The sequence below is a fragment of the Trachypithecus francoisi genome, unplaced genomic scaffold (genome assembly GCF_009764315.1).
Source record: "Trachypithecus francoisi isolate TF-2019V2 unplaced genomic scaffold, Tfra_2.0 Lachesis_group11, whole genome shotgun sequence".
Lineage (NCBI taxonomy): Eukaryota > Metazoa > Chordata > Mammalia > Primates > Cercopithecidae > Trachypithecus > Trachypithecus francoisi.
Window position 1 is genome coordinate 105,808,538 of NW_022681456.1, and position 26,354 is coordinate 105,834,891.

The following is a 26,354-nucleotide window of genomic DNA, read 5'->3' on the forward strand; positions in this document are numbered from 1 at the left end:
AATGAAGGCTGGTGAACTTAACTAGATAGTATTGAGCTGCCTCTGGCCATTTCACTTTTCATGGGCACTGTTATAAGAAACAAGGCTGCTACAGAGAGAGGAAGAGGTGAGGTATCCCCAAGTCTTTAGAGGTGCTTAGGTGGAGGGAGAGGTGCATCATCTAGGAATTTTATCTTGGATCAAGAACTGCCTGTGGACAGAGGTGCAGAATGGATTATTCATTTGTAGGCAAATGCTTCTGAAGTTATAATAAAAGTTCTGCCCGCAAAGTTTAAAAAATCGTATTCTCTTGGTCTTGAAATATGCTTTCACTTTAATTGTGCCTTCAACACTAATGCCACAGCATAAAATGACTTTTGAGTTCCATTTAGGCTTTTTTCTTTTACAGAGAGAAGGAAATCCCACCAACCGTTTTCCCCAATCGCAGCCCTTGGTGCCAGAATCCTTATGTCTCTGCACATCCTTACTGTCCTCTGATTGAACCACACAATACATCCACCGCTGGAGGCAACTTGGATAGACAACCCAGGTCTCCATCAACCAGACCTAATCGAGCCTCAGGTCAGTGAAAAGAATACTTGTTCCAGTGGAGTGTGTGTGTGTGTGCATGCACATGTGTTAACTAGTGGGTTAAGTGGTTAAAACTTGCTAAGTGTTAAAGATGATTCATATTCTCAAGAATAGACGGCTCTTGAAGTATTGTAAACCATTCACTTACATTTCCCCTAGCACAGTGTCTTCCACTGTGCTAGATAAATATCTGTCCTTGATAAATATCTGTTGAATGAATCAATGAATCAAAAGAACAGAGTGGCCAGTAAGAGTATGTATGATTCTTGAAGTTCAATGAAAAATACTTTTGTTTTTTCATTAAGCAGCAAAAACTGATCTTACAAGTTATTCTGTGTTGAAAAAATTTCATCTTTTCCAAATACACTCTAACGTTAATCCCCAATTCTTTCTCCATCAGACGTTTCTTAAGTCCTCTAAATAAAGCTTTTAGAGTTAGTATGATTAACACAGGCTCTGTGAATGGATTTTAGGAAGTCCATGCACTTCCTATATTTGGCACAAAATCGTGTGTCTATATGATTTTTTCTGGGGAGAGAGTCCATGAAGTTCATCAGATGTCCACAAGTATTTAACAAGAACTGGAGTAGAAGAACATAAAGTCAAGAAGGAACCAGACCCTAAACTATTGGGGAAAGCCTGTTTAATACACCAGCAATATTCTGGTGATGTTGTAACGATTCACAAACTTTGACTTAGGAAAGAAGAGCTTGTTTTTTTTAAAAAATGAAATCTTAAGCAGGATCCCAATATATAAAATTCATAGGTGAGGAGGATGTAGCAATTTCCACTGCTCGTGACCCCCTTATTCTTCCTTTTATCTTTGTGATCTTTAAGACACCACAAAATCACAAGACTCTCCATGAAACAATATGACAACCATTGTGTTAATATGCTAGCACATCATTGGGAAGTAGCACCCCCAAAATACTACCTTTCAGTAGTGGAATGATGGAGATTTTGTAAATTATTGAATATATTTCTTTTTCATAAAATTGTGTACCATGTAGCTCTATGCCTGAGTTTCCTCAACTGTAAAGATATGGGTGTGAAATTGAAGGCCTTTTTGGCAATAAACTTTGGGCATGTGTGTGAGCTTTAGATGTAGATATATTAGATAGATGTAAACAACTTTAGCCCTTTATAATCTTTAGTACTTTATGACTTAAATTTGAAGCTCTCAAGAAATACATTAATTTATGTTTTTCTTTAATTAATGATAACCTTCACTCTTTTACTTATTCCGAACAACTTATTTTCCAAAGAAATTTGATTTCAGAATTTTTGAGGCACTTTTCTATAATATAATGGTGGCAACTCATCTTGATTATTCAATAACATTTGCTATTCAACACAAAACACTTCACTGTATGTGCATATTTTGTAGTAGTATATTCAAAGATAGTTGCTTTGATACCTCTACAGTCTTTGTGCATCGTTATATATAACTTTTTTATTTTTCCATTCACTAAATTTTCGGTATGAACAGATATTTCAAAAATCAGAATTTTATGATTTTTCTTTTAGTTCTACCACAAAAGATGGCCACAAAGGAAAGATGTTATGAATGATTGGTTGCTGATTGATTGAATCAAGTAATCCCTGAATTACCAGTTCACCTCCTTGAAAGTATATGTAACATGATTCTTCAAGGGAAAGTTACATGGTTTGTTATTTTTAATTTGCCTGCTACTGGAAAATTTGCCACCATTAGCACACACTTAATAGCTGGCAAAGAAAAAAAATAGACAAAACAAAAAATAATTATACTTGGAGGTTGTTCAATCCTCCTCCATTTACCCTACAATAATAAATAGGCTAGTTTGCTGAGTTACAGAAGAATCTTAGAAAGAAATCTATCTTCTATCTGAAAATTGTCGCCTTGTTTTAAACTGTGTCTCTCAAGTATGCTACAGAGGAGCCTAGAGACTAACAAATAGGAAAATTTTAAAGAAACATCTATACACCGTACTTCCAACTTATGCTAAACACATTTTGTCTTTAAAAACATGTTAAATACAGCAAGTATAATGTTAAAAGCACCCATATGTTAATCATGCAGAATGAATGCATGTTAACATTTTGTTGTATTGTTTCACATTACCAAAAAGAAAAATTCATAAATTTGAAGTTCCCTTTAATTGTATTTGCAGTTCTGATCTGATATTGGAATAAATCATTCTGGTTCTCATTTTGTACTTTGTTTACATGCATATGGATCCATAGATATATGTATATATTTAAAATAATTTGTGTGTTTTTAATTACATAAATGGCATCATGCTAAATATGCCTCCTCTTTCTGACTTACTATAATTTGGGAGGTTTAACTATAGTAACATAGATAGACCTAATTCAGTCACCTTAGTTATTATGTAGTATTTCATTATATAAATTTACTGTATCTTGTTTTTTCCCATTAATGTTTTTCTCATCAACAATGTAGATGAAAAAATTTTTAATTTTTTTAAATTTTCTTTTTTACTTCAAAAAAATTTACCAAGTCTTTGAATGCATCCAAGAAAATGTTATATCTGTGGCAATGATTGTCCTTGTGCCTGTCTACTTGTGCATACATACAAAGGTTCCTTTGGGGTTCATACCTAAACTTTTTAAATATTCTAAAATTCCTACATGTACTTATGCAGTTGTATGGTACCTGTATCTTCAACTTTACTAGATTTTGCTAAACTGCTCTAGGAAGAATTTTGCTAATTTATACTCCCACCAACATAGTAAAATATTTCCCATTCCCCTTATTCTTACCTAACTTTATACTGCCAGAATCTTAAATTATGTGCCAATCTGATGGACATTAACTACTAATTCATTATCTTAATGTGAAGTTCTTCTTTAATAGTGGTGTTGTGCATATTTTCATATGTAAAAAAATAAAAAATCTTTCCCTATCTCATAATAAAAAAATTATGTGCTTACATTTATTAATTTTGGGGGGTATCCATTCCCTCAAGCATTTATCCTCTGAGTTACAAACAATCCAGTTATATCCTTCAAGTTAGTTTAAAATGTACAATGAAGTTATTATTGACTGTAGTCACCTTATTGTACTGTCAAATAGTAGGTTTTATTCATTCTTTCTTTATTTTTTTGTATCCATTAACCATCCTTACCTCCCTACAACCCAAGTCCCCCACTACCCTTTGCAGCCTCTGGCAACCATCCTTCTACTCTCTATGTCCATGAGTTCAATTGTTGTACTTTTTAGATCCTACAAATAAATGAGGACATTGTGTGTTTATATTTATCTCTTATAGTTTTTCCAATTTGCTTTTTGTATATGTCTTTAATATATTTGAATTTGTTTTTATGTATGGTATGAAATAGTGACCTCAGATTTCTTCCGTATGGAAAATGATTTGTCTCAACACCAGAGACAGCGTCCATCATGTGCACACTGATTTCTAATACCACCTCCCTCCTATGCTTGGGTCTGGGTCTGTGCTCTCTAGAGTGTTCTATTGATCTATTGCTGTGTCAATAACACTGTTCCCGTTGTTATTCATCTATAATCATTCTTTTGCTCCCTTCTTGTTCTTCCCTGTCAGTGTCATTTGACTTTCCTTAAACTTTTTACTCCTCTTTACAAGAAACATTTTTACCAAGTTTTATATGGGAAAACCATCTTGTTGGTAGTTTGATTAAAATGGTAAGAAATGTAAAGGTCATGTTTAGAGAAAGTTGATACCTTTATGATACTGAGTCCGTGGTACAGGAAATCAGCTGTCAATTCATTCAGATTTCTTTCATGGCTTTCACTGATACTTTGTCATTTTTTTTCCATAAAATTCTTGTACTTTTTTGTTAGATTTCTGACCCAGGCAGGTATATTGATTTGTTGTTATTGTTGTTCCTGCTTTTGAAAATGCTATCTCTTTCTATAACATTTTTTTTACTCTTTTAAAGAAGAAGAAAATTATCTTTGGATATTGCTCACGTTTCAACACATGTTCTGAAATTTTCAGTTTTAATAGCTTGTAGTCTCATGGTTTTGTTGTTGTTGTTGTTTCTTTGTTTGTTTTTGAGACAGAGTCTTGCTCTCTCACCCTGGCTGGAGTGCAGTGGCACGGTATCAGCTCACTGCAACTTCCATTTCCCTAGTTGAAGTGATTCTCATGCCTCAGCCTCCCGAGTAGCTGAAATTACAAGTGTGTGCCACTACACCCAGCTAATTTTTCTATTTTTAGTAGAGACAGGGCTTCATCATGTTGGCCAGGCTGGTCTCAAATTCCTGATCTCAAGTGATCTGCCCTCCTTGGCCTTCCCAGGTGCTGGGATTACAGGCCTGAGCCACCGTGCCTGGCCACATTGGTTGTTTTATCCCCCTCTGTATTGTACAAATGTGTACAAATGACATCCTTTCTTTCCAATACTTGTACATTTATATCATGTTCTTGCATTATTGCATTGGCAATAATGTGAGATAGTTCCAATGAGCATGGCCAACTTTGTCTTATTCATATTTTTAATCGGGATGCATCTAAAGTGACATCATTTAGTGGAAGGTTTGCTGAAAGTCACCATTGAGCATTCATTTTGCTGAGAATTTGTTCCTGTGGGAATTAATGCACTACCAAAGCTCTTGCCATAATTGCCCTCTCTGTCTCTTTCAGAAGAGTTCTCATTCCCATAGCTTTAGGAGTCACCATACCTTCTACCAAAAGCCTGGTAAGGTATCCTCCCCCTATCCTAAGAGGAATCTGATAGCAGACATCAAGGGGAAACATTTTTCACTTCCTTATAAATTCCACTATTATTTTGACTTCACAAATAAGAATTTAATAAGTGGTGGACCTAGAAAATTTTCCACCTTTGAATCTTTTTTTAATGTTATAAAATACAGAAAGAACAAAAAAGACACTTCTCAACTCACTTCCCCAAGTAAAAAATACTAATATGTTGTCATATTTGCACTAATTATTTTTAAAATAAGCATTATACGTCAAACAAAAGTCTCCCAGAGTTCTTTTTCTAGTCCTAGTCCTATTCCCCTCCTTCGCTCCCTGAAGCAACATCCATGAACTAGATATATTTTTTCTTTTTGCTATAGTCTTGTTTGTTTTTTGTTGCTTAACTCAAATCTAACTTCAAATTCAAACATTTTCCCACTATCAACTGTTGAAGCTCAAAAACTCATCTGTAGCTACAAATATATATTTCAAACCTACATAACCAAAGCAAATGCTGCAAAAGGCAATGTTGATTTTTCTAAGCACGACAGATTCTGATATTTCCTAATCTTTTATTTCATTTTAAAATACTTGTCATGACCTTCTAAATTTATTTCATAACCAATAGAGAGGGCAAGATTTGCTGTTTAAGAAACATTGCTTTAGAAATATTTACAAAAAGACGAGAGCAACGGAAAAGACTCAGGGGAGACAGCATTGGAACTAAGGTATTGAAGGTTGAATAGGAGTTATTCAGGTTGAAAAGAGGGTGGGCAAAGCATTCTGAGTAGAGGAAACGGTACATATTAAAAGCACAAGGAGGTAAGAGTAAACTTTGGGTTCAGTGAACGGTGAGAAATTGTAGCTGACTGAAATGTAAGTAGAAATTGAGGTGTTAGCCCAGAAAGTTTGGTAAGGACTAGATGTTAGAGGTATGTGTACACCACCATGTTAGAGTTTCGACTGTATTATGAAAATACTAAGGAGGCACCAATTGGATTTTAAATAGGTGTCTCATATAGTTAGATTTGTGTTTGAAAGAGAACTTGAAAAGCAATGTTTAAAATGGAGTAGGAAAGATTCCAAACTCTTTATCTCCAGCCCAACATTCTATTCTGAACCTCTGATTTATGAGGCTAATTGCTTATAATCTCAGCTGGATGTCCTACAAGTGTCTCATTCTCAGAATGTTCAAAACAACTCATCATTGTCTTTCCCTCAAAGTCTGTCATTCCACTAATTTTCCTTATATAAGTGAATGCCACTCAGAAACCCGAGGTATCCTGATGGTCTTTCTCTACTCCTTTTCCTTCCTCAACTCCCAAGTATAATCAGTTCTTGTTTATGTATCCTAAACATTTCTTCTCTTACTTAAAAATCTTCATTCTCTCCCTATTGTCCTCATGGTGGAGTCCAAACCCATAAAATTGTTTAAGTATCTTTGAGCCTGGGCTGGCCTATCTGATCACACATTCGCCTTCTTGCATTCTATGCTTTAGCCATCTTGAAATTCTTTCAGTTCTTCAAACACACCCTGACTCCAGGCCTTCACACATTCTCTCACCCCTCCTCTTCTCATGTATAATTCTTTTTCATCCTTAAAGTTTCTACTTATATGTCACTACCTCCAAAGTACCCATCTCTGGTCCCCACCAAATGAGTTTTTTGCTCCTAATATGTGTTCTCAGTAATATCTTATACTTATCAAGCGAAGCATTTATTGCACTGTATTGTAAATTATCTTCTATCTCTGGACTATAAGTGTTAAATTGCTTTTATTTTGCTCATCTTTTTGTCACTTGCACCAAACTCAGTGCATGACATATGGGAGTTAATATGTGTATACTGAAGGACAGACTGGAAAAAAGACACTGAAGATTTTTAAATGGCATCTCATACAGTTAGAATGGTATTTTAATAAGAGTTTTGGAAGCAATATAAAAAATAAAGTGGAGTATAAAATACCCCAAATCTAGAAAAAAAAAAGCAGTAAGAAAGAAGCAAAGGATAAGAAAAGAAAGGAACAGCAACAAAAAAAAAGATTAGAGAGAAAGACCAAGCACAAGTCAGTCTAGTAGAGTTGTAATTTGAGTCCCAAAAGATGATGGAGAGGTTGAGAGAGAACAATATTTAAATAAATAATGGAAAAAGATTCTCAAAAACTGATACAAAGACATCAAGCCACAGAATTAAGAACAATAATAAATCCCAAGCAGCATAAATACAAAGGAAACCACATGTATGTACATCATAATAAAAGCTGAGAAAACCAAATATGGTAGTCATAAGATAATAGAATTAGAGCCTCAACGTGCTAGCAGAACTTCTAATCCTGAGTTCTATATTAAGGAAAAATACACCTGAAAGGGTGAAGGTAAAATAAGGACGTTTTCTGACAAACAAAAACTGGAAGGATTCATTAATGCCAAATCCACACTAAGGAAATGCCAATGGAAATACTTCAAATAGAAAGAAAATTATCCCACATGAACACGCAAAGCTATAGGGAGAAGTAAAAAAAAGAAAATGGAAACAATAAAAATGTGAACAAACATAAAGTTTACTACACAAAACAATACTGATGTTGTCTTACAGGGTTTTAAATTTAGATAGAATTTAAATACATGACGGCTGTGTAGTTTCCTAGGGAGGGCTACCTTCACAAAGCACCACAAACTTGATGTCTTAAAATAAATTTATTATCTCACAATACTGAGAAAGAAATCCAAAAGCACACTTTGAAGACTTTAAAAAATTATCTTTCCTTGCATCTTCTTAGTTTCTAGTCATTGCCGGCATTCCTTGATACTCCTTGGCTTATTGATCCATTGCTGTAATTTCTGCCTCTGTCTTCATATGGCCTCACTTCCTGTGTGTCTGTGGCCAGTTTCCCTCCTCTTTATAAGAACACCAGTCATTGGGTTAAGGCCTATACTAATCTACCACGACCTCATCTTAACTTTATTACATCTCCAAATACCCTATGTCCTAATAAAGTCACGTTCACAGGTTCCAAGGGTTAGGACTTCAACATATCTTTCAGGGAAACACAATTCAATCCATTACAACAGAAATAGAAGAAAAGTTGGGAGAAGACTAAATGGAGTTAAAGTACTCTAAATTTTCTGTTTTGTCCAATAAGTTGTAAAAATAGCAACTTATATTAGACTTTAATAAATAAAAAATACATGTTGTAATATAGGATGGAAACTAAAAGAATAGTATAAGAATGTCGGCCTGGCACAGTGGCTCATGCTGGTAACCCCAGCACTTTGGGAGGTCAAGGCAGGCAGATCACCTGAGGTCAGGAGTTCGAGACCAGCCTGGCAATGTGGTGAAACTCCATCTCTACTAAAAATACAAAAATTAGCTGAGCATGGTGGTGTGCACCTGTAATCCCAGCTACTCTGGAGGCTGAGGCAGGAGAATCGCTTGAACCCAGGAGGCGGAGGTTGCAGTGAGCCGAGATCGCACCATTGCACTCCAGCCTGGGCAAGAAGAGTGAAACTCTGTCTCAAAGAACAAAAAGATATATGTCATACTTTCATTATCATTCAGTTAAAAATATATAATTTCCAACATAATATCTTCTTTGATACAAGGGATATTTGGGGAAAATATATCACCAAGAAATTGAGTTTATTTCAGGAATGCAAAGCTGATTATAAAGAGGAAAATTATATAATCATCTCAAAGTAAAAGCATTTGATAAAATATTCACTCCATACCCACGAGAGAACATTAGAATATTAGGACTAGACAGAATTTTCTTTTTTCTCTTTTTGTTTATTTATTTATTTATTTATTTATTTATTTTATTTATTTATTTATTTATTTAATTATACTTTAAGTTCTACGGTACATGTGCATGACGTTTATATCATGTATAACTGCCCAATGCAATCCCTCCCTCCTCCCCCCTCCCCATGATAGGCCCCAGTGTGTGATGTTCCCCTTCCCGAGTCCAAGTGATCTCATTGTTCAGTTCCCACCTATGAGTGAGAACATGCAGTGTTTGGTTTTCTCTTCTTGTGATAGTTTGCTAAGAATGATGGATTCCAGCTGCATCCATGTCCCTACAAAGGACGCAAACTCATCCTTTTTGATGGCTGCATAGTATTCCATGGTGTATATGTGCCACATTTTCTTAATCCAGTCTGTCACAGATGGACATTTGGGTTGATTCCAAGTCTTTGCTATTGTGAATAGTGCCGCAATAAACATACGTGTGCATGTGTCTTTGTAGTAGAGTAATTTATAATCCTTTGGGTATATACCCAGTAGTGGGATGGCTGGGTCATATGGTACATCTAGTTCTAGATCCTTGAGGAATCGCCATACTGTTTTCCATAATGGTTGAACTAGTTTACAATCCCACCAACAGTGTAAAAGTGTTCCTATTTCTCCACATCCTCTCCAACACCTGTGGTTTCCTGACTTCTTAATGATTGCCATTCTAACTGGTGTGAGATGGTATCTCATTGTGGTTTTGATTTGCATTTCTCTGATGGCCAGTGATGATGAGCATTTTTTCATGTGTCTGTTGGCTGTATGGATGTCTTCTTTTGAGAAATGTCTGTTCATATCCTTTGCCCACGTTTTGATGGGGTTGTTTGTTTTTTTCTTGTATATTTGTTTGAGTTCTTTGTAGATTCTGGATATTAGCCTTTGTCAGATGAGTAGGTTGCAAAAATTTTCTCCCATTCTGTAGGTTGCCTGTTCACTCTGATGGTAGTTTCTTTAGCTGTGCAAAAGCTCTTTAGTTTAATTAGATCCCATGTGTCAATTTTGCTTTTGCTGCCGTTGCTTTTGGTGTTTTAGACATGAAGTCCTTGCCCATGCCTATGTCCTGAATGGTACTACCTAGATTTTCTTCTAGGGTTTTTATGGTATTAGGTCTAACATTTAAGTCTCTGATCCATCTTGAATTAATTTTCGTATAAGGGGTAAGGAAAGGATCCAGTTTCAGCTTTCTACTTATGGCTAGCCAATTTTCCCAGCACCATTTATTAAATAGGGAATCCTTTCCCCATTTCTTGTTTTTGTCAGGTTTGTCAAAGATCAGATGGCTGTAGATGTGTGGTATTATTTCTGAGGACTCTGTTCTGTTCCATTGGTCTATATCTCTGTTGTGGTACCAGTACCATGCTGTTTTGGTTACTGTAGCCTTGTAGTATAGTTTGAAGTCAGGTAGCGTGACGCCTCCAGCTTTGTCCTTTTGACTTAGGATTGTCTTGGCAATGCGGGCTCTTTTTTGGTTCCATATGAACTTTAAAGCCGTTTTTTCCAATTCTGTGAAGAAAGTCATTGGTAGCTTGATGGGGATGGCATTGAATCTATAAATCACCTTGGACAGTATGGCCATTTTCACGATATTGATTCTTCCTATCCATGAGCATGGTATGTTCTTCCATTTGTTTGTGTCCTCTTTGATTTCACTGAGCAGTGGTTTGTAGTTCTCCTTGAAGAGGTCCTTTACATCCCTTGTAAGCTGGATTCCTAGGTATTTTATTCTCTTTGAAGCAATTGTGAATGGAAGTTCATTCCTGATTTGGCTCTCTGCTTGTCTGTTACTGGTGTATAAGAATGCTTGTGATTTTTGCACATTAATTTTGTATCCTGAGACTTTGCTGAAGTTGCTTATCAGCTTAAGGAGATTTTGGGCTGAGACACTGGGGTTTTCTAAATATACAATCATGTCATCTGCAAACAGGGACAATTTGACTTCCTCTTTTCCTAACTGGATACCCTTGATTTCTTTCTCTTGCCTGATTGCCCTAGCCAGAACTTCCAACACTATGTGAATAGGAGTGGTGAGAGAGGGCATCCCTGTCTTGTGCCAGTTTTCAAAGGGAATTTTTCCAGTTTTTGCCCATTCAGTATGATATTAGCTGTGGGTTTGTCATAAATAGCTCTTATTATTTTGAGGTACGTTCCATCAATACCGAATTTATTGAGCGTTTTTAGCATAAAGGGCTGTTGAATTTTGTCAAAAGCCTTTTCTGCATCTATTGAGATAATCATGTGGTTCTTGTCTTTGGTTCTGTTTATATGCTGGATTACGTTTATTGATTTGCGAATGTTGAACCAGCCTTGCATCCCAGGGATGAAGCCCACTTGATCATGGTGGATAAGCTTTTTGATGTGCTGCTGAATCCGGTTTGCCAGTATTTTATTGAGAATTTTTGCATCGATGTTCATCAGGGATATTGGTCTAAAATTCTCTTTTTATGTTGTGTCTCTGCCAGGCTTTGGTATCAGGATGATGTTGGCCTCATAAAAAGAGTTGGGGAGGATTCCCTCTTTTTCTATTGATTGAAATAGTTTCAGAAGGAATGGTACCAGCTCCTCCTTGTACCTCTGGTAGAATTCAGCTGTGAATCCATCTGGTCCTGGACTTTTTTGGTGGGTAGGCTATTAATTGTTGCCTCAATTTCAGAGCCTGCTATTGGTCTATTCAGGGATTCAACTTCTTCCTGGTTTAGTCTTGGGAGAGTGTAAGTGTCCAGGAAATTATCCATTTCTTCTAGATTTTCTAGTTGATTTGCGTAGAGGCATTTATAGTATTCTCTGATGGTGTTTGTATTTCTGTGGGGTCGGTGGTGATATCCCCTTTATCATTTTTTATTGCGTCTATTTGATTCCTCTCTCTTTTCTTCTTTATTAGTCTAGCTAGCGGTCTGTCAATTTTGTTGATCTTTTCAAAAAACCAACTCCTGGATTCATTGATTTTTTGGAGGGTTTTTTGTGTCTCTATCTCCTTCAGTTCTGCTCTGATCTTAGTTATTTCTTGCCTTCTGCTAGCTTTTGAATGTGTTTGCTCTTGCCTCTCTAGTTCTTTTAATTGTGATGTTAGAGTGTCCATTTTAGATCTCTCCTGCTTTCTCTTGTGGGCATTTAGTGCTATAAATTTCCCTCTACACACTGCTTTAAATGTGTCCAGAGATTCTGGTATGTTGTATCTTTGTTCTCATTGGTTTCGAAGAACATCTTTATTTCTGCTTTCATTTCGTTATGTACCCAGTAGTCATTCAGGAGCAGGTTGTTCAGTTTCCATGTAGTTGAGCGGTTTTGATTGAGTTTCTTAGTCCTGAGTTCTAGTTTGATTGCACTGTGGTCTGAGAGACAGTTTGTTATAATTTCTGTTCTTGTACATTTGCTGAGGAGTGCTTTACTTCCAATTATGTGGTCAATTTTGGAATAAGTGCGATGTGGTGCTGAGAAGAATGTATATTCTGTTGATTTGGGGTGGAGAGTTCTATAGATGTCTATTAGGTCCGCTTGGTGCAGAGATGAGTTCAATTCCTGGATATCCTTGTTAACTTTCTGTCTCGTTGATCTGTCTAATATTGACAGTGGAGTGTTGAAGTCTCCCATTATTATTGTATGGGAGTCTAAGTCTCTTTGTAGGTCTCTAAGGACTTGCTTTATGAATCTGGGTGCTCCTGTATTGGGTGCATAGATATTTAGGAGAGTTAGCTCTTCCTGTTGAATTGATCCCTTTACCATTATGTAATGGCCTTCTTTGTCTCTTTTGATCTTTGATGGTTTAAAGTCTGTTTTATCAGAGACTAGGATTGCAACCCCTGCTTTTTTTTGTTCTCCATTTGCTTGGTAGATCTTCGTCCATCCCTTTATTTTGAGCCTATGTATGTCTCTGCATGTGAGATGGGTCTCCTGAATACAGCAGACTGATGGGTCTTGACTCTTTATCCAGTTTGCCAGTCTGTGTCTTTTAATTGGAGCATTTAGTCCATTGACATTTAAGGTTAATATTGTTATGTGTGAACTTGATCCTGTCATTATGATATTAACTGGTTATTTTGCTCGTTAGTTGATGCAATTTCTTCCTAGCCTCGATGTTCTTTACATTTTGGCATGTTTTTGCAATGGCTGGTACCGGTTGTTCCTTTCCATGTTTAGGGCTTCCTTCAGGGTCTCTTGTAAGGCAGGCCTGGTGGTGACAAAATCTCTAAGCATTTGCTTATCTGTAAAGGATTTTATTTCTCCTTCACTGATGAAGCTTAGTTTGGCTGGATATGAAATTCTGGGTTGAAAATTCTTTTCTTTAAGAACGTTGAATATTGGCCCCCACTCTCTTCTGGCTTGTAGAGTTTCTGCCGAGAGGTCTGCTGTTATTCTGATGGGCTTCCCTTTGTGGGTAACCCGACCTTTCTCTCTGGCTGCCCTTAAGATTTTTTCCTTCATTTCAACTTGGTGAATCTGGCAATTATGTGTCTTGGAGTTGCTCTTCTGGAGGAGTATCTTTGTGGCGTTCTCTGTATTTCCTGAATTTGAATGTTGGCCTGCCCTACTAGGTTGGGGAAGTTCTCCTGGATGATATCCTGAAGAGTGTTTTCCAACTTGGTTCCATTTTCCCCCTCATTTTCAGGCACCCCAATCAGACGTAGATTTGGTCTTTTTACATAATCCCATACTTCTTGCAGGCTTTGTTCATTTCTTTTTCTTCTTTTTTCTTTTGGTTTTCTCTTCTCGCTTCATTTCATTCATTTGATCCTCAATCGCTGATACTCTTTCTTCCAGTTGATCGAGTCGGTTACTGAAGCTTGTGCATTTGTCACGTATTTCTCGTGTCATGGTTTTCATCTCTGTCATTTCGTTTATGATCTTCTCTGCATTAATTAGTCTAGCTGTCAATTCTTCCACTTTTTTTCAAGATTTTTAGTTTCTTTGCGCTGGGTACGTAATTCCTCCTTTAGCTCTGAGAGGTTTGATGGACTGAAGCCTTCTTCTCTCATCTCGTCAAAGTCATTCTCTGACCAGCTTTGATCCGTTGCTGGCGATGGGCTGCGCTCCTTTGCAGGAGGAGATGCGCTCTTATTTTTTGAATTTCCAGCTTTTCTGCCCTGCTTCTTCCCCATCTTTGTGGTTTTATCTGTCTCTGGTCTTTGATGATGGTGACGTACTGATGGGGTTTTGGTATAGGTGTCCTTCCTGTTTGATAGTTTTCCTTCTGACAGTCAGAAGGACTGTCTGTTGGTCTGTTGGAGATTGCTTGAGGTCCACTCCAGACCCTGTTTGCCTGGGTGTCAGCAGCAGAGGTTGCCGAAGATAGAATATTGCTGAACAGCGAGTGTACCTGTCTGATTCTTTCTTTGGAAGTTTCCTCTCAGGGGTGACTCCACCCTGTGAGGTGTGGGGTGTCAGACTGCCCCTAGTGGGGGATGTCTCCCAGCTAGGCTACTCAGGGGTCAGGGACCCACCTGAGCAGGCAGTCTGTCCGTTCTCAGATCTCAACCTCCGCGTTAGGAGATCCACGGCTCTCCCCAAAGCTGTCAGACAGAGTCGTTCGCGTCTGCCACGGCCCCGCTCTTTCCCCTAATGGACTGCAGCTGTGCGCTGTCCGCAGCGGTAGAGTCTACAGAACAGGCAGGCTTCCTTGAGCTGCTGTGAGCTCCACCCAGTTCGAGCTTCCCAGCGGCTTTGTTTACCTACTTAAGCCTCAGCAATGGCGGGCGCCCCTCCCCCAGCCTCGCTGCTGCCTTGCGGATAGATCGCCGCAGACGGCTGTGTTAGCAGTGAGGGAGGCTCCGTGGGCGTGGGACCCTCCCGGCCAGGTATGGGATATATTCTCCTGGTGTGCCTGTTTCCTTAAAGCTCAGTATTGGGGTGGGAGTTACCCGATTTTCCAGGTGTTGTGTGTCTCAGTTCCCCTCGCTAGGAAAAGGGATTTCCTTCCCCCTTGCGCTTCCAGGTGAGGCGATGCCTCGCCCTGCTTCAGCTCACGCTGGTCAGGCTGCAGCAGCTGACCAGCACCGATTGTCCGGCACTCCCTAGAGAGATGACCCCAGTACCTCAGTTGAAAATGCAGAAATCACCGGTCTTCTGTGTCGCTCGCGCTGGGAGTTGAAGACTGGAGCTGTTCCTATTCGGCCATCTTGCTCCGCCTAATGACGATCCTTCTGTTTATTTATTATATTACACTTTATGTTCTATGGTACATGTACACAACATGCAGGTTTGTTACATATGTATACATGTGTCATGTTGGTGTGCTGCAACCATTAACTTGTAATTTACATCAGGTATATCTTCTAATGCTATCCCTCCCCCCGCCCCCAACCCCATAACAGGCCCAGGGGTGTGCTGTTCCCTTTCCTGTGTCCAAGTATTCTCATTGTTCAGTTCCCCCCTATGAGTGAGAACACATGATGTTTGGTTTTCTGTTCTTGAGATAGTTTGCTGAGAATGATGGTTTCCAGCTCATCCATGTCCCTACAAAGGACATGAACTCATCCTTTTTTATGGCTGCATAGTATTCCATGGTGTATACGTGCCACATTTTCTTAATCCAGTCTGTCATTGAGGGACATTTGGGTTGATTCCAAGTCTTTGCTATTGTGAATAGTGCCGCAATAAACATATATGTGTGTGTGTCTTTATAGCAGCATGATTTGTAATCCTTTGAGTATATACCCAGTAATGGGATAGGTGGGTCAAATGGTATTTCTAGTTCTAGATCCTTAAGGAATCACCACACAGTCTTCCACAATGGTTGAACTCATTTACATTCCCACAAACATTGTAAAAGCATTCCTATTTCTCCACATCCTCTCCAGCACCTGTTGTTTCCTGACTTTTTAATGATTGCCATTCTAACTGGTGTGAGATGGTATCTCATTGTGGTTTTGATTTGCATTTCTCTGATGGCCAGTGATGATGAGCATTTTTTCATGTGTCTGTTGGCTGTATGAATGTCTTCTTTTGAGAAGTGTCTGTTCATATCCTTTGCCCACTTTTTGATGGGGTTGTTTGTTTTTTTCTTATAAATTTCTTTGAGTTCTTTGTAGGTTTTGGATATTAGCCCTTTGTCAGATGAGTAGATTGCAAAAATGTTCTCCCATTCTGTACGTTGCCTGTTCACTCTGATGGTAGTTTCTTTTGCTGTGCAGAAGCTCTTTAGTTTAATTAGATCCCATTTGTCAATTTTGGCTTTTGTTGCCATTGCTTTTGGTGTTTTAGACATGAAGTCCTTGCCCATGCCTATGTCCTGAATGGTATTGCCTAGGTTTTCTTCTAGGATTTTTATGGTTTTAGGTCTAACATTTAAGTCTGTAATCCATCTTGAATTAATTTTTGTATAAGGTGTGAGGAAGGGATCCACTTTCAGCTTTCTACTTATGGCTAGCCAGTTTTCCCAGCACCGGTTATTAAATAGGGAATCCTTTCCCCATTTCTTGTTTTTGCCAGGTTTTTCAAAGATCAGATGGCTGTAGATGTGTGGTATTATTTCTGAGGGCTCTGTTCTGTTCCATTGGTCTATATCTCTGTTTTGGTACCAGTACCATGCTGTTTTCATTACTGTAGCCTTGTAGTATAGTTTGAAGTCAGGTAACCTGATGCCTCCAGCTTTGTTCTTTTGGCTTAGGATTGTCTTGGCAATGTGGGCTCTTTTTTTGGTTCCATATGAACTTTAAAGTAGTTTTTTCCAATTCTGTGAAGAAAGTCATAGGTAGCTTAATGGGGATGGCATTGAATGTATAAATTACCCTGGGCAGTATGGCCATTTTCACGATATTAATTCTTCTTATCCATGAGCATGGAATGTTCTTCCATTTGTTTGTGTCCTCTTTTATTTCATGGAGCAGTGGTTTGTAGTCCTCATTGAAGAGGTCCTTCACATCCCTTGTAAGTTGGATTCCTAGGTATTTTATTCTCTTTGTAGCAATTGTGAATGGGAGTTAACTCATGATTTGGATGTCTGTTTGTCTGTTATTGGTGTATAAGAATGCTTGTGATTTTTGCACATTGATTTTGTATCCTGAGACTTTGCTGCAGTTGCTTATCAGCTGAAGGAGATTTTGGTCTGAGACGATGGGGTTTTCTAAATATACAATCATGTCATCTGCAAACAGTGACAATTTGACTTCCTCTTTTCCTAATTGAATACCCTTTTTTCCTTTCTTCTCCTGATTGCCCTGGCCAGAACTTCCAACACTATGTTGAATAGGAGTGGTGAGAGAAGGCATCTCTGTCTTGTGCCAGTATTCAAGGGATATGCTTCCAGTTTTTGCCCATTTAGTATGATATTGGTTGCGGGTTTGTTATAAACAGCTCTTATTATTTTGAGATATGTTCCATCAATACCGAATTTATTGAGAGTTTTTAGCATGAAGGGCTGTTGAATTTTCTCAAAGGCCTTTTCTGCATCTACTGAGATAATCACGTGGTTTTAGTCTTTGGTTCTGTTTGTATGCTGGATTACGTTTATTGATTTGCGTGTGTTGAACCAACCTTGTATCCCAGGGATGAAGCCCACTTGATCATGGTGGATAAGCTTGCTGATGTGCTGCTGGATTCGGATTTTATGCCCGTATTTTATTGAGGATTTTTGCATCGATGTTCATCAGGGATATTGGTCTAAAAGTCTCTTTTTGTGTGTGTCTCTACTAGGCTTTGGTATCAGGATGATGTTGGCCTCGTAAAATGAGTTAGGGAGGATTCCCTCTTTTTCTATTGATTGGAATAGTTTCAGAAGGAATGGTACCAGCTCCTCTTTGTACCTCTGATAGAATTCGGCTGTGAATCCATCTGGTCCTGGACTTTTTTTGGTTGGTAGGCTATTAATTATTGCCTCAATTTCAGAGCCTGCTATTGGTCTATTCAGGGATTCAACTTCTTCCTGGTTTAGTCTTGGGAGAGTGTATGTGTCCAGGAATTTATCCATTTTTTCTAGGCTTTCTAGTTTATTTGCATAGAGGTGTTTATAGTATCCTCTGATGGTAGTTTGTATTTCTATGGGGTTGATAGTGATATCCCCTTTATCATTTTTTATTGTATCTATTTGATTCTTCTCTCTTTTCTTCTTTAGTCTTGATAGTGGTCTATCAATTTTGTTGATCTTTTCCAAAAACCAGCTACTGGATCCATTGATTTTTTGAAGGATTTTTTGTGTCTCTATCTCCTTCAGTTCTGCTCTGATCTTAGTTATTTCTTACCTTCTGCTAACTTTTGGATGTGTTTGCTCTTGCTTCTCTAGTTCTTTTAATTGTGACGTTAGGGTGTCAATTTTAGATCTTTCCTGCTTTCTCTTGTGGGCATTTAATGCTATAAATTTCCCTCTACACACTGCTTTAAATGTGTACCAGAGATTCTGGTATGTTGTATCTTTGTTCTCATTGGTTTCAAAGAACATCTTTATTTCTGCCTTCATTTCGTTAGGTACCCACGAGTCATTCAGGAACAGGTTGTTCAGTTTCCATGTAGTTGTGTGGCTTTGAGTGAGTTTCTTAATCCTGAGTTCTAGTTTGATTGCACTATGGTCTGAAAGACAGTTTGTTATAATTTCTGTTCTTGTACATTTGCTGAAGAGTGCTTTACTTCCAACTATGTGGTCAATTTTGGAATAAGTGCAATGTGTTGCTGTGAATAATGTATATTCTGTTTATTTGGGGTGGAGAGTTCTGTAGATTTCTATTAGTTCCGCTTGGTGCAGAGTTCGGTTCAATTCCTAGATATCCTTGTTAACTTTCTGTCTCATTGATCTGTCTAATGTTGACAGTGGGGTGTTAAAGTCTCCCATTACTATTGTGTGGGAGTCTAATTCTCTTTGTAAGTCTCTTAGGACTTGCTTTATGAATCTGGGTGCTCCTGTATTGGGTGCATATATATTTAGGAGAGTTAGCTCTTCTTGTTGAATTGATCCCTTTACCATTATGTAATGGCCTTCTTAGTCTCTTTTGATCTTTGTTGGTTTAAAGTCTGTTTTATCAGAGACTAGGATTGCAACCCCTGCCTTTTTTTTTGTTTTCCATTTGCTTGGTAGATCTTCTTCCATCCCTTTATTTTGAGCCTATATGTGTCTCTGCATGTGAGATGGGTCTCTTGAATATAGCAAACTGATAGGTCTTGACTTTTTATCTAATTTGCCAGTCTGTGTCTTTTAATTGGAGCATTTAACCCATTTACATTTAAGGTTAATATTGTTATATGTGAATTTGATCCTGTCATTATGATGTTAGCTGGTTATTTTGCTTGTTAGTTGATGCAGTTTCTTCCTAGCATTGATGGTCTTTACATTTTGGCATGTTTTTGCAGTGGCTGGTACCAGTTTTCCTTTCCATGTTTAGTGCTTCCTTCAGGAGCTCTTGAAGGGCAGGCCTGGTGGTGACAAAATCTCTAAGCATTTGCTTGTCTGTAAAGGATTTTATTTCTCCTTCACTGATGAAACTTAGTTTGGCTGCAAATGAAATTCTGGGTTGAAAATTGTTTTCTTTAAGAATGTTGAATATTGGCACCCACTCTCTTCTGGCTTGGAGAGTTTCTGCTGAGAGGTCTGCTGTTAGTCTGATGGGCTTCCCTTTTTGTGTAACCCGACCTTTCTCTCTGGCTGCCCTTAACATTTTTTCCTTCATTTCAACTTTGGTGAATCTGACAATTATGTGTCTTGGAATTGCTCTTCTGGAGGAGTATCTTTGTGGTGTTCTCTGTATTTCCTGAATTTGAATGTTGGCCTGCCTTACTAGGTTGGGGAAGTTCTCCTGGATGATATCCTGCAGAGTATTTTCCAGCTTGGTTCCTTTTTCCCCATCACTTTCAGGCACACCAATCAGATGTAGATTTGGTCTTTTCACATAATCCCATATTTCTTGGAGGCTTTGTTCATTTCTTTTTACTCTTTTTTCTCTACACTTCTCTTCTCACTTCATTTCATTCATTCAATCTTCAATCACTGATACTCTTTCTTCCAGTTGATTGAGTCAGTTACTGAAGCTTGTGCATTTGTCATGTAGTTCTTGTGTTATGATTTTCATCTCTATCAGTTCTTTTAAGGTCTTCTCTGCATTGATTATTCTAGTTATCCATTCATCCATTCTTTTTTCAAGGTTTTTAGTTTCTTTGCTCTGGGTTTGTACTTCCTCCTTTAGCTTGGAGAAGTTTGATTGTCTGAAGCCTTCTTCTCTCAACTCGTCAAAGTCATTTTCCATCCAGCTTTGTTTCGTTGCTGGCGAGGAGCTGTGTTCCTTTGGAGGGGGAGAGGCACTCTGATTTTTTGAATTTCCAGCTTTTCTGCCCTGCTTTTTCCCCATCTTTGTGGTTTTATCTGCCTTTGGTCTTTGATGATGGTGATGTACAGATGGGGTTTTGGTGTGGATGTCCTTTCTGTTTGTTAGTTTTCCTTCTAACAGTTAGGACCCTCAGCTGCAGGTCTGTTGGAGTTTGCTCAAGGTCCACTCCAGACACTGTTTGCCTGGGTATCAACAGCGGAGGCTGCAGAAGAGTGAATATTGCTGAATAACAAATGTTGCTGTCTGATCATTCCTCAGGAAGCTTTGTCTCAGAAGTGTACCCGACCCTGTGAGGTGTGAGGTGTCAGTCTGCCCCTAGTCGGGGATGTCTCCCAGTTAGGTACTTGGGGGTCAGGGACCCACTTGAGCAGGCAGTCTGTCCATTCTCAGATCTCAAACTCCATGCCTGGAGAACCACTGCTCTCTTCAAATCTGTCAGACAGGGACATTTACATCTGCAGAGGTTTCTGCTGCCTTTTGTTTAGCTATGCCCTGTCCCCAGAGGTGGAGTCTACAGAGGCAGGCAGGCCTCCTTGAGCTGCGGTGGGCTCCACCCAGTTCGAGCATCCTGGCCACTTTGTTTACCTACTTAAGCCTCAGCAATGGCGGGCACCCCTCCCCTAGCTTTGCTGCTGCCTTGCTTTTTGATCTCAGACTGCTGTGCTAGCAATGAGGGAGGCTCTGTGGGCATGGGACCCTCCGAGCCAGGCATGGGATATAATTTCCTGGTGTGCCGTTTGCTAAGACCCTTAGTAAAGTGCAGTATTAGGGTGTGAGTGACCCGATTTTCCAGGTGTTGTGTGTCACAGTTTCCCTTGGCTAGGAAAGGGAATTCCCTTCCCCCTTGTGCTTCCTGGGTGAGGGGATGGCTCACCCTGCTTCAGCTCTCCCTCATTGGGCTATACCAACTGTCCTGCACCCACTGTCCGACACTCCCCAGTGAGATGAACCCAGTACCTCAGTTGGAAATGCAGAAATCACCCATCTTCTGTGTCGCTCATGCTGAGAGCTTGAGGCTGCAGCTGTTCCTATTCGGCCATCTTGGCACCACCTCCAAAGAATTTTCTTAATCTGACAAATGATATTTGCACAACTCCTAAAGCAAACGATATCATACTTAATGGTGAAGTAGGTGCAGTGGTGGAAGTTTTTTCCTTGAAGTCCTGAGCAAAACAAGAATTCTCTTTATGATGACTTCTATTCAACATTGTACTAGAAGTCTGCGTAAAATAAGGCAAGAAAAATGAATATACACATACTAATTATCCCATAAACCAGCAATTTCATTCCCGAGAACTATATATATATATAACAAATATATACATATGTGCACCAAAATATACATACAATAATGGTCTGAGTGACTGTATTTGTAGTAGCCAAGAACTAGAAGCAATCCAGATGTTCATCAATTATTTAATGGACAAATAAATTATAATATGTTCATACAATCCCATAGGCAATAAAAATGATCTACTGCTACATGCAATAATATCAGTGAATCTCATAAGCATACTATCGAACAAGAAATGTCAGACAAAAAGGAATGTATATTGAATGATTTTGTGTATATAAAATTCAAAAACACAATATTGAACCATGGTGTCAAAGGTCAGAATAATAGTTATCTTTGGGAGAAGAAAGGATTAATATTTAGAGGTTATCAAAAATGCTTCTAGAACACTGACATGTTCCATTTCTTGATCCAAGTGGTGTTTACAAGTATGTTTTACTGGTTTCACCATATGCTATAAATTATGATTTGTGAACTTTCCTTCATGTATATTATACTGAAATAAATTTTATTTTAAAAGACATAATGAGCAATAAAAATCGGTAAGGGAAGAAAGCATGGTTCCATTAATGAGCATGGACAGCTTATACACTGATAAGGAAGGACAAAGAAAATCTTAAAAAAAATACATTGATGAACTCAAAATGAATATTAATAACGTGAAGCTTATTCAGTGCAAGAGAAAAACAGTCTTAACCATTAATAAGCCTAAACTCATCATTATGTTGCAGTGTCTTGGGAATTAATTTTAATATAGTTTGTCATAGCTCAATCATTTCCAGAAATACCTCATAGCAGAGAAAGCTAATTGCAGCCCTTAAAATATTCTTCCTTTATACACAAGATTCACAGGTCCAGGGAAATCTAGACACATGGCCACCAATAATAAGGCCTGTTTTTCTCAGCCTCTGCTACAAATAGTAGGATTATGTGTCAACATCCTGTATGATGGAATGTGAAAAGAAATTGTGTCTACAACATCTGGATCATGCCCCAGGAGTATGTGCCCCCCTGTGCCTTCTCTACGGCATGAGCATGGCGCTAGAGCTGCCATATTTCAACTGAGAGATGAAGCCATGAGCTGAGGATGGAAGAGTCACCCAAAGTGCCCTGTTCTGGCACATCTCCAGATTGTTAAATGAGAGATAAATACTTTTGTTTAAGCCATTTTTAAGTTGGATCTTTGTGTCTGATCCAGATGGCCCATTTTTTAACCAGTAGCCCATTAAGAGAAACTAAATCAGCTACTGGTTAAACAGGAAGAAAAAAATCACAGCCAGAGCAGACATTTTTAAAGATAATTAGGTGAATTTGAATACAGAATGAATATTAGACATTGATTCATTGTTCTTTTCTTAGGTGTGTTAATTGTGCTGTGGTTATATTGGTTGTTCTTAAGAGATTCATACTGAAATCTTACTCTCTAATGGTCTGGTCATGTAGGCATATATGATAGATATAAGATAATATGTCTGGGCACGGTAGCTCACGCCTGTAATTCCAGCACTTTGGGAGGCCGAGGTGGGTGCATCACTTAAGGTCAGGAGTTAGAGACCAGCCTGGCCAAAATGGTGAAATACCATTTCTACTAAAAATACAAAATTAGCAAGGTGTGGGGGACCATGCCTATAATCCCAGCTACTCGGGAGGCACAAGAATTGCTTGAACCCGGGAGGTGGAGATTACAGTGAGCCAAGATCACGCCATTGCACTCCAGCCTGGGCACCAACAGCAAAACTCCATTTCAAAAAATAAATAAGATAATGCAAATATGGCAAAAATTAATGATTAAATCTGGGTAATAAGTATACAAATTTGGTTGTATTATTCATTGACATTTTCTGTGTGTTTAAATTTTTCACAACAAAAATTTGAAATAGTAAAATAAATAAAACAGATCTTTTTGATAGAATCTAGTATGTACCAGGAGCTGTTAGAGCACAAAGGCAAGGCCCTGAGTACAGCACGGAGTCATCAGAATGAAGGCTAATGGCTCTTTAACACAGCAGATAGGTTTGCACTGTGTTGCCATTATTCATCCTATACCTAGAGAGAATGTGCTTTCTTCTTGCTCAGATTAGCTTGTAGATTATTGACAACTTTGCCAGTGTTCTTCTGTAATTCAGGTTAAATGACAGAAACTAGTCTGAAAATAGTATTTTGCATTGTTTTGAGTTGATAGTGTGAGCATGTTCAGTTTAATGTACTTTATTTGTTCATGGTTGAATGCGCTTTGCCTATCTTCTGCCATCCATCTCGTACACTGCAGTGGAATTCATCTTAATTGTGGACTCTGCACCTGCTACTGTCTTCTATGCAAATGTTATCATAGTAATAATAATGATGATGTTTCTTTGTTTCTGAGTGTGGCAAAGCCACACTGTGAAAAACTAACTGCTAGAAAATAAATATAAGCAGAACACAGATAACCTTATGCAGGAATGAAACACTTAAAATCTCATCAATGTGAGATCCATATTAAGATCGCATCTATAGAATTTTACTTAAGCTGGACTGTGGGCTCGTTATAATTTAACGGATCTGACTTATCTGTCTTCAGATCAAAGTATCTTTTTCCCATAAGAAACTGCCTCCAATACAAGTTTGAGATTTTTGAGTTTTTCTTTATATATTCCTCAGATCAGTATCTGTTCTGTTTATTGATGTTTGCCTGTATTGCATGGTTTAAATTTGTCAGACTAAGAATTTGGAATAACATCACGTTTCTGTGAATAGGCAGAATATTAGTCAATATTATATACATATAAACATATATGGCTAAATTAGTCAATGACAGAGCTAGAAATTACATGAGTTAATGTATTAAAAAAGTTAAACGAAAAAAATCTGACTATTCAGAGGGATAGAAAAAATGAATTACTATATTGGACCACTTATCATCAGACTGAGTAGAAAACAATAATTTGAAGGAACATTGCAAAATACTAAGGAGTCCTGTCCATATTCTATTATCAAATAATTGTACCAAAAATTAGAAACTTTTATATGAAGGAAATTTTTGATATCTCACATATTCAAAAGTAGTAATTTTTCCCTTCTCTTGCTTACTTTCAGAAAATTTAGATTAAAAAGTCACCATATTTCTGCAGGACTTTGTAAAAAAAGAATAGACAAGTAAGAACAATTTATGTGCTGCTTCTCACAGTTGAAACAAAGGTTTCTTTAATGGTTGAATAATGAATTCCAAAGTATTAGTCTTAGTAACAGAATAATTAGGCAACATTATGACCAGATATTTTATTTCAAAACATTTCAATATTACAAAACAAATGTTTTAAATTGTCCTTTAGTTATGAAAGATTGTAACCTTTTTTACAGAAATAGATATCCATTTCTTTACACAAGTAAAAAATATGATTTCAGAAATTCAGGGTATTCAGATTAAAGTTACTAGGTGCTAAATGCTTGAGGCTCAAAAAGAAAAAAAAAAAATTGCCATTACCCACTGACATGGAAACAGACAGATACCACTACTACTGACAGTGCTGTCATTCAATTTCAAAAACTTATAGATGGGAATGTTCTACAATGATTGTAGCTCTAAAATATAGAGTACACCATTTCTTAAGGATAAACTTTCAAGGTATAATTGAAAACCTTTCTTCTCAGACTAGTCAGTCTGAAAGGACATACATAAAATATTTACAAGGTCTATTTCGTGCCAACAAACTGCTCTAGAAGATTAGCCAGAGTCTTCTTATATCTAAGCCACTGCTTATAGTAAGGAAAATATCTTAGAAGCCTATTTATATTAGAATATATAAACTTACTATTTAGCAAGTTTATACTGTGATGTGCCAAACAGCATCCTGCTTCTTTAGATTCAGAATCCTATTTATGGCTAAGAAAATCCCTGTGATAACCAGAAACACTCTTGATTTTTGTTAATCTTCTTTGCAGATCACATTTTCACTTCCAGCCTTGGATATTGTTTCTCTGTAATAAAATACTAGCAATTTAACTTGATAATTCTTCTGAGCTTGCATAGAAAAAGAAAGGCTTAGGTTTGACTGAGGAGATTTTCCAGTTTTGTTTTGTTTTTTTTCCAAAGGAGCTCATTATTGTCTATACCGAGGATGTTATTTTGTTTTCTTACCTTTTGTTTTACAGGAATAAAAATAACACTTGTCTTTGGTCTAGAAGTAATTTGTACTTGGTATCATTCAATTCAACACTATTTCAGTTTAATACACTTGCTTCGTTCCTGGAAATTATGTTTAAACAAAGTGACTTTCAATTCCTGCTTAAGTACATGAGAGTGAGGAAGGCCACCATATCTGTCACCTCATTCATCACCAGGCTGGAGTTGACTGACATAGCAGGCAAAGCATCATCCCCTTCTGTCACATCCCTCCTGATGCAGCCGATTGCTGGACCTCCCTCCCCTAGCTGCTTTGTCATTATGGCAGTTCTACATATAGAAAGCATTTGAGAAATTTTACGGGCTGGTAAAATTATTCTGCAAATCTCCATTTTAAAAAATATATCTTCCAGATGGATATTTTTTGTCTCAAAGTTTTGATTAATTATGTCCTGAAATATATGGTTCCTTTTAAAATGATTCATTGGAAACTTGAACTTCATAAGAATCAAATAATACTTTTCAGGTGGTTTTTAAACCACTTGGTTTGAGTCTCCACTAAATACTATCCTTAAGCCACAGATTTCTTCTTCAAGTGAAAGAAAATCCTTTTGTTGTTAGCTTATTCCAGGATTTGTTTTAACATGAAAAATCAATATTTGGAATACTGG

The 26,354-nt window shown here is 37.8% G+C and overlaps 1 protein-coding gene across 1 annotated transcript in view; it reads left to right on the forward strand.

Moving 5' to 3' along the window:
• The window catches only part of LMNTD1 (lamin tail domain containing 1), a 76,867-nt gene that overhangs the window by 32,000 nt on the left and 18,513 nt on the right, over positions 1-26,354 (forward strand). Inside the window, 1 exon segment of the mRNA XM_033222636.1 lies at positions 389-561. Within this exon segment, the coding sequence (XP_033078527.1) occupies positions 389-561 (173 nt within the window).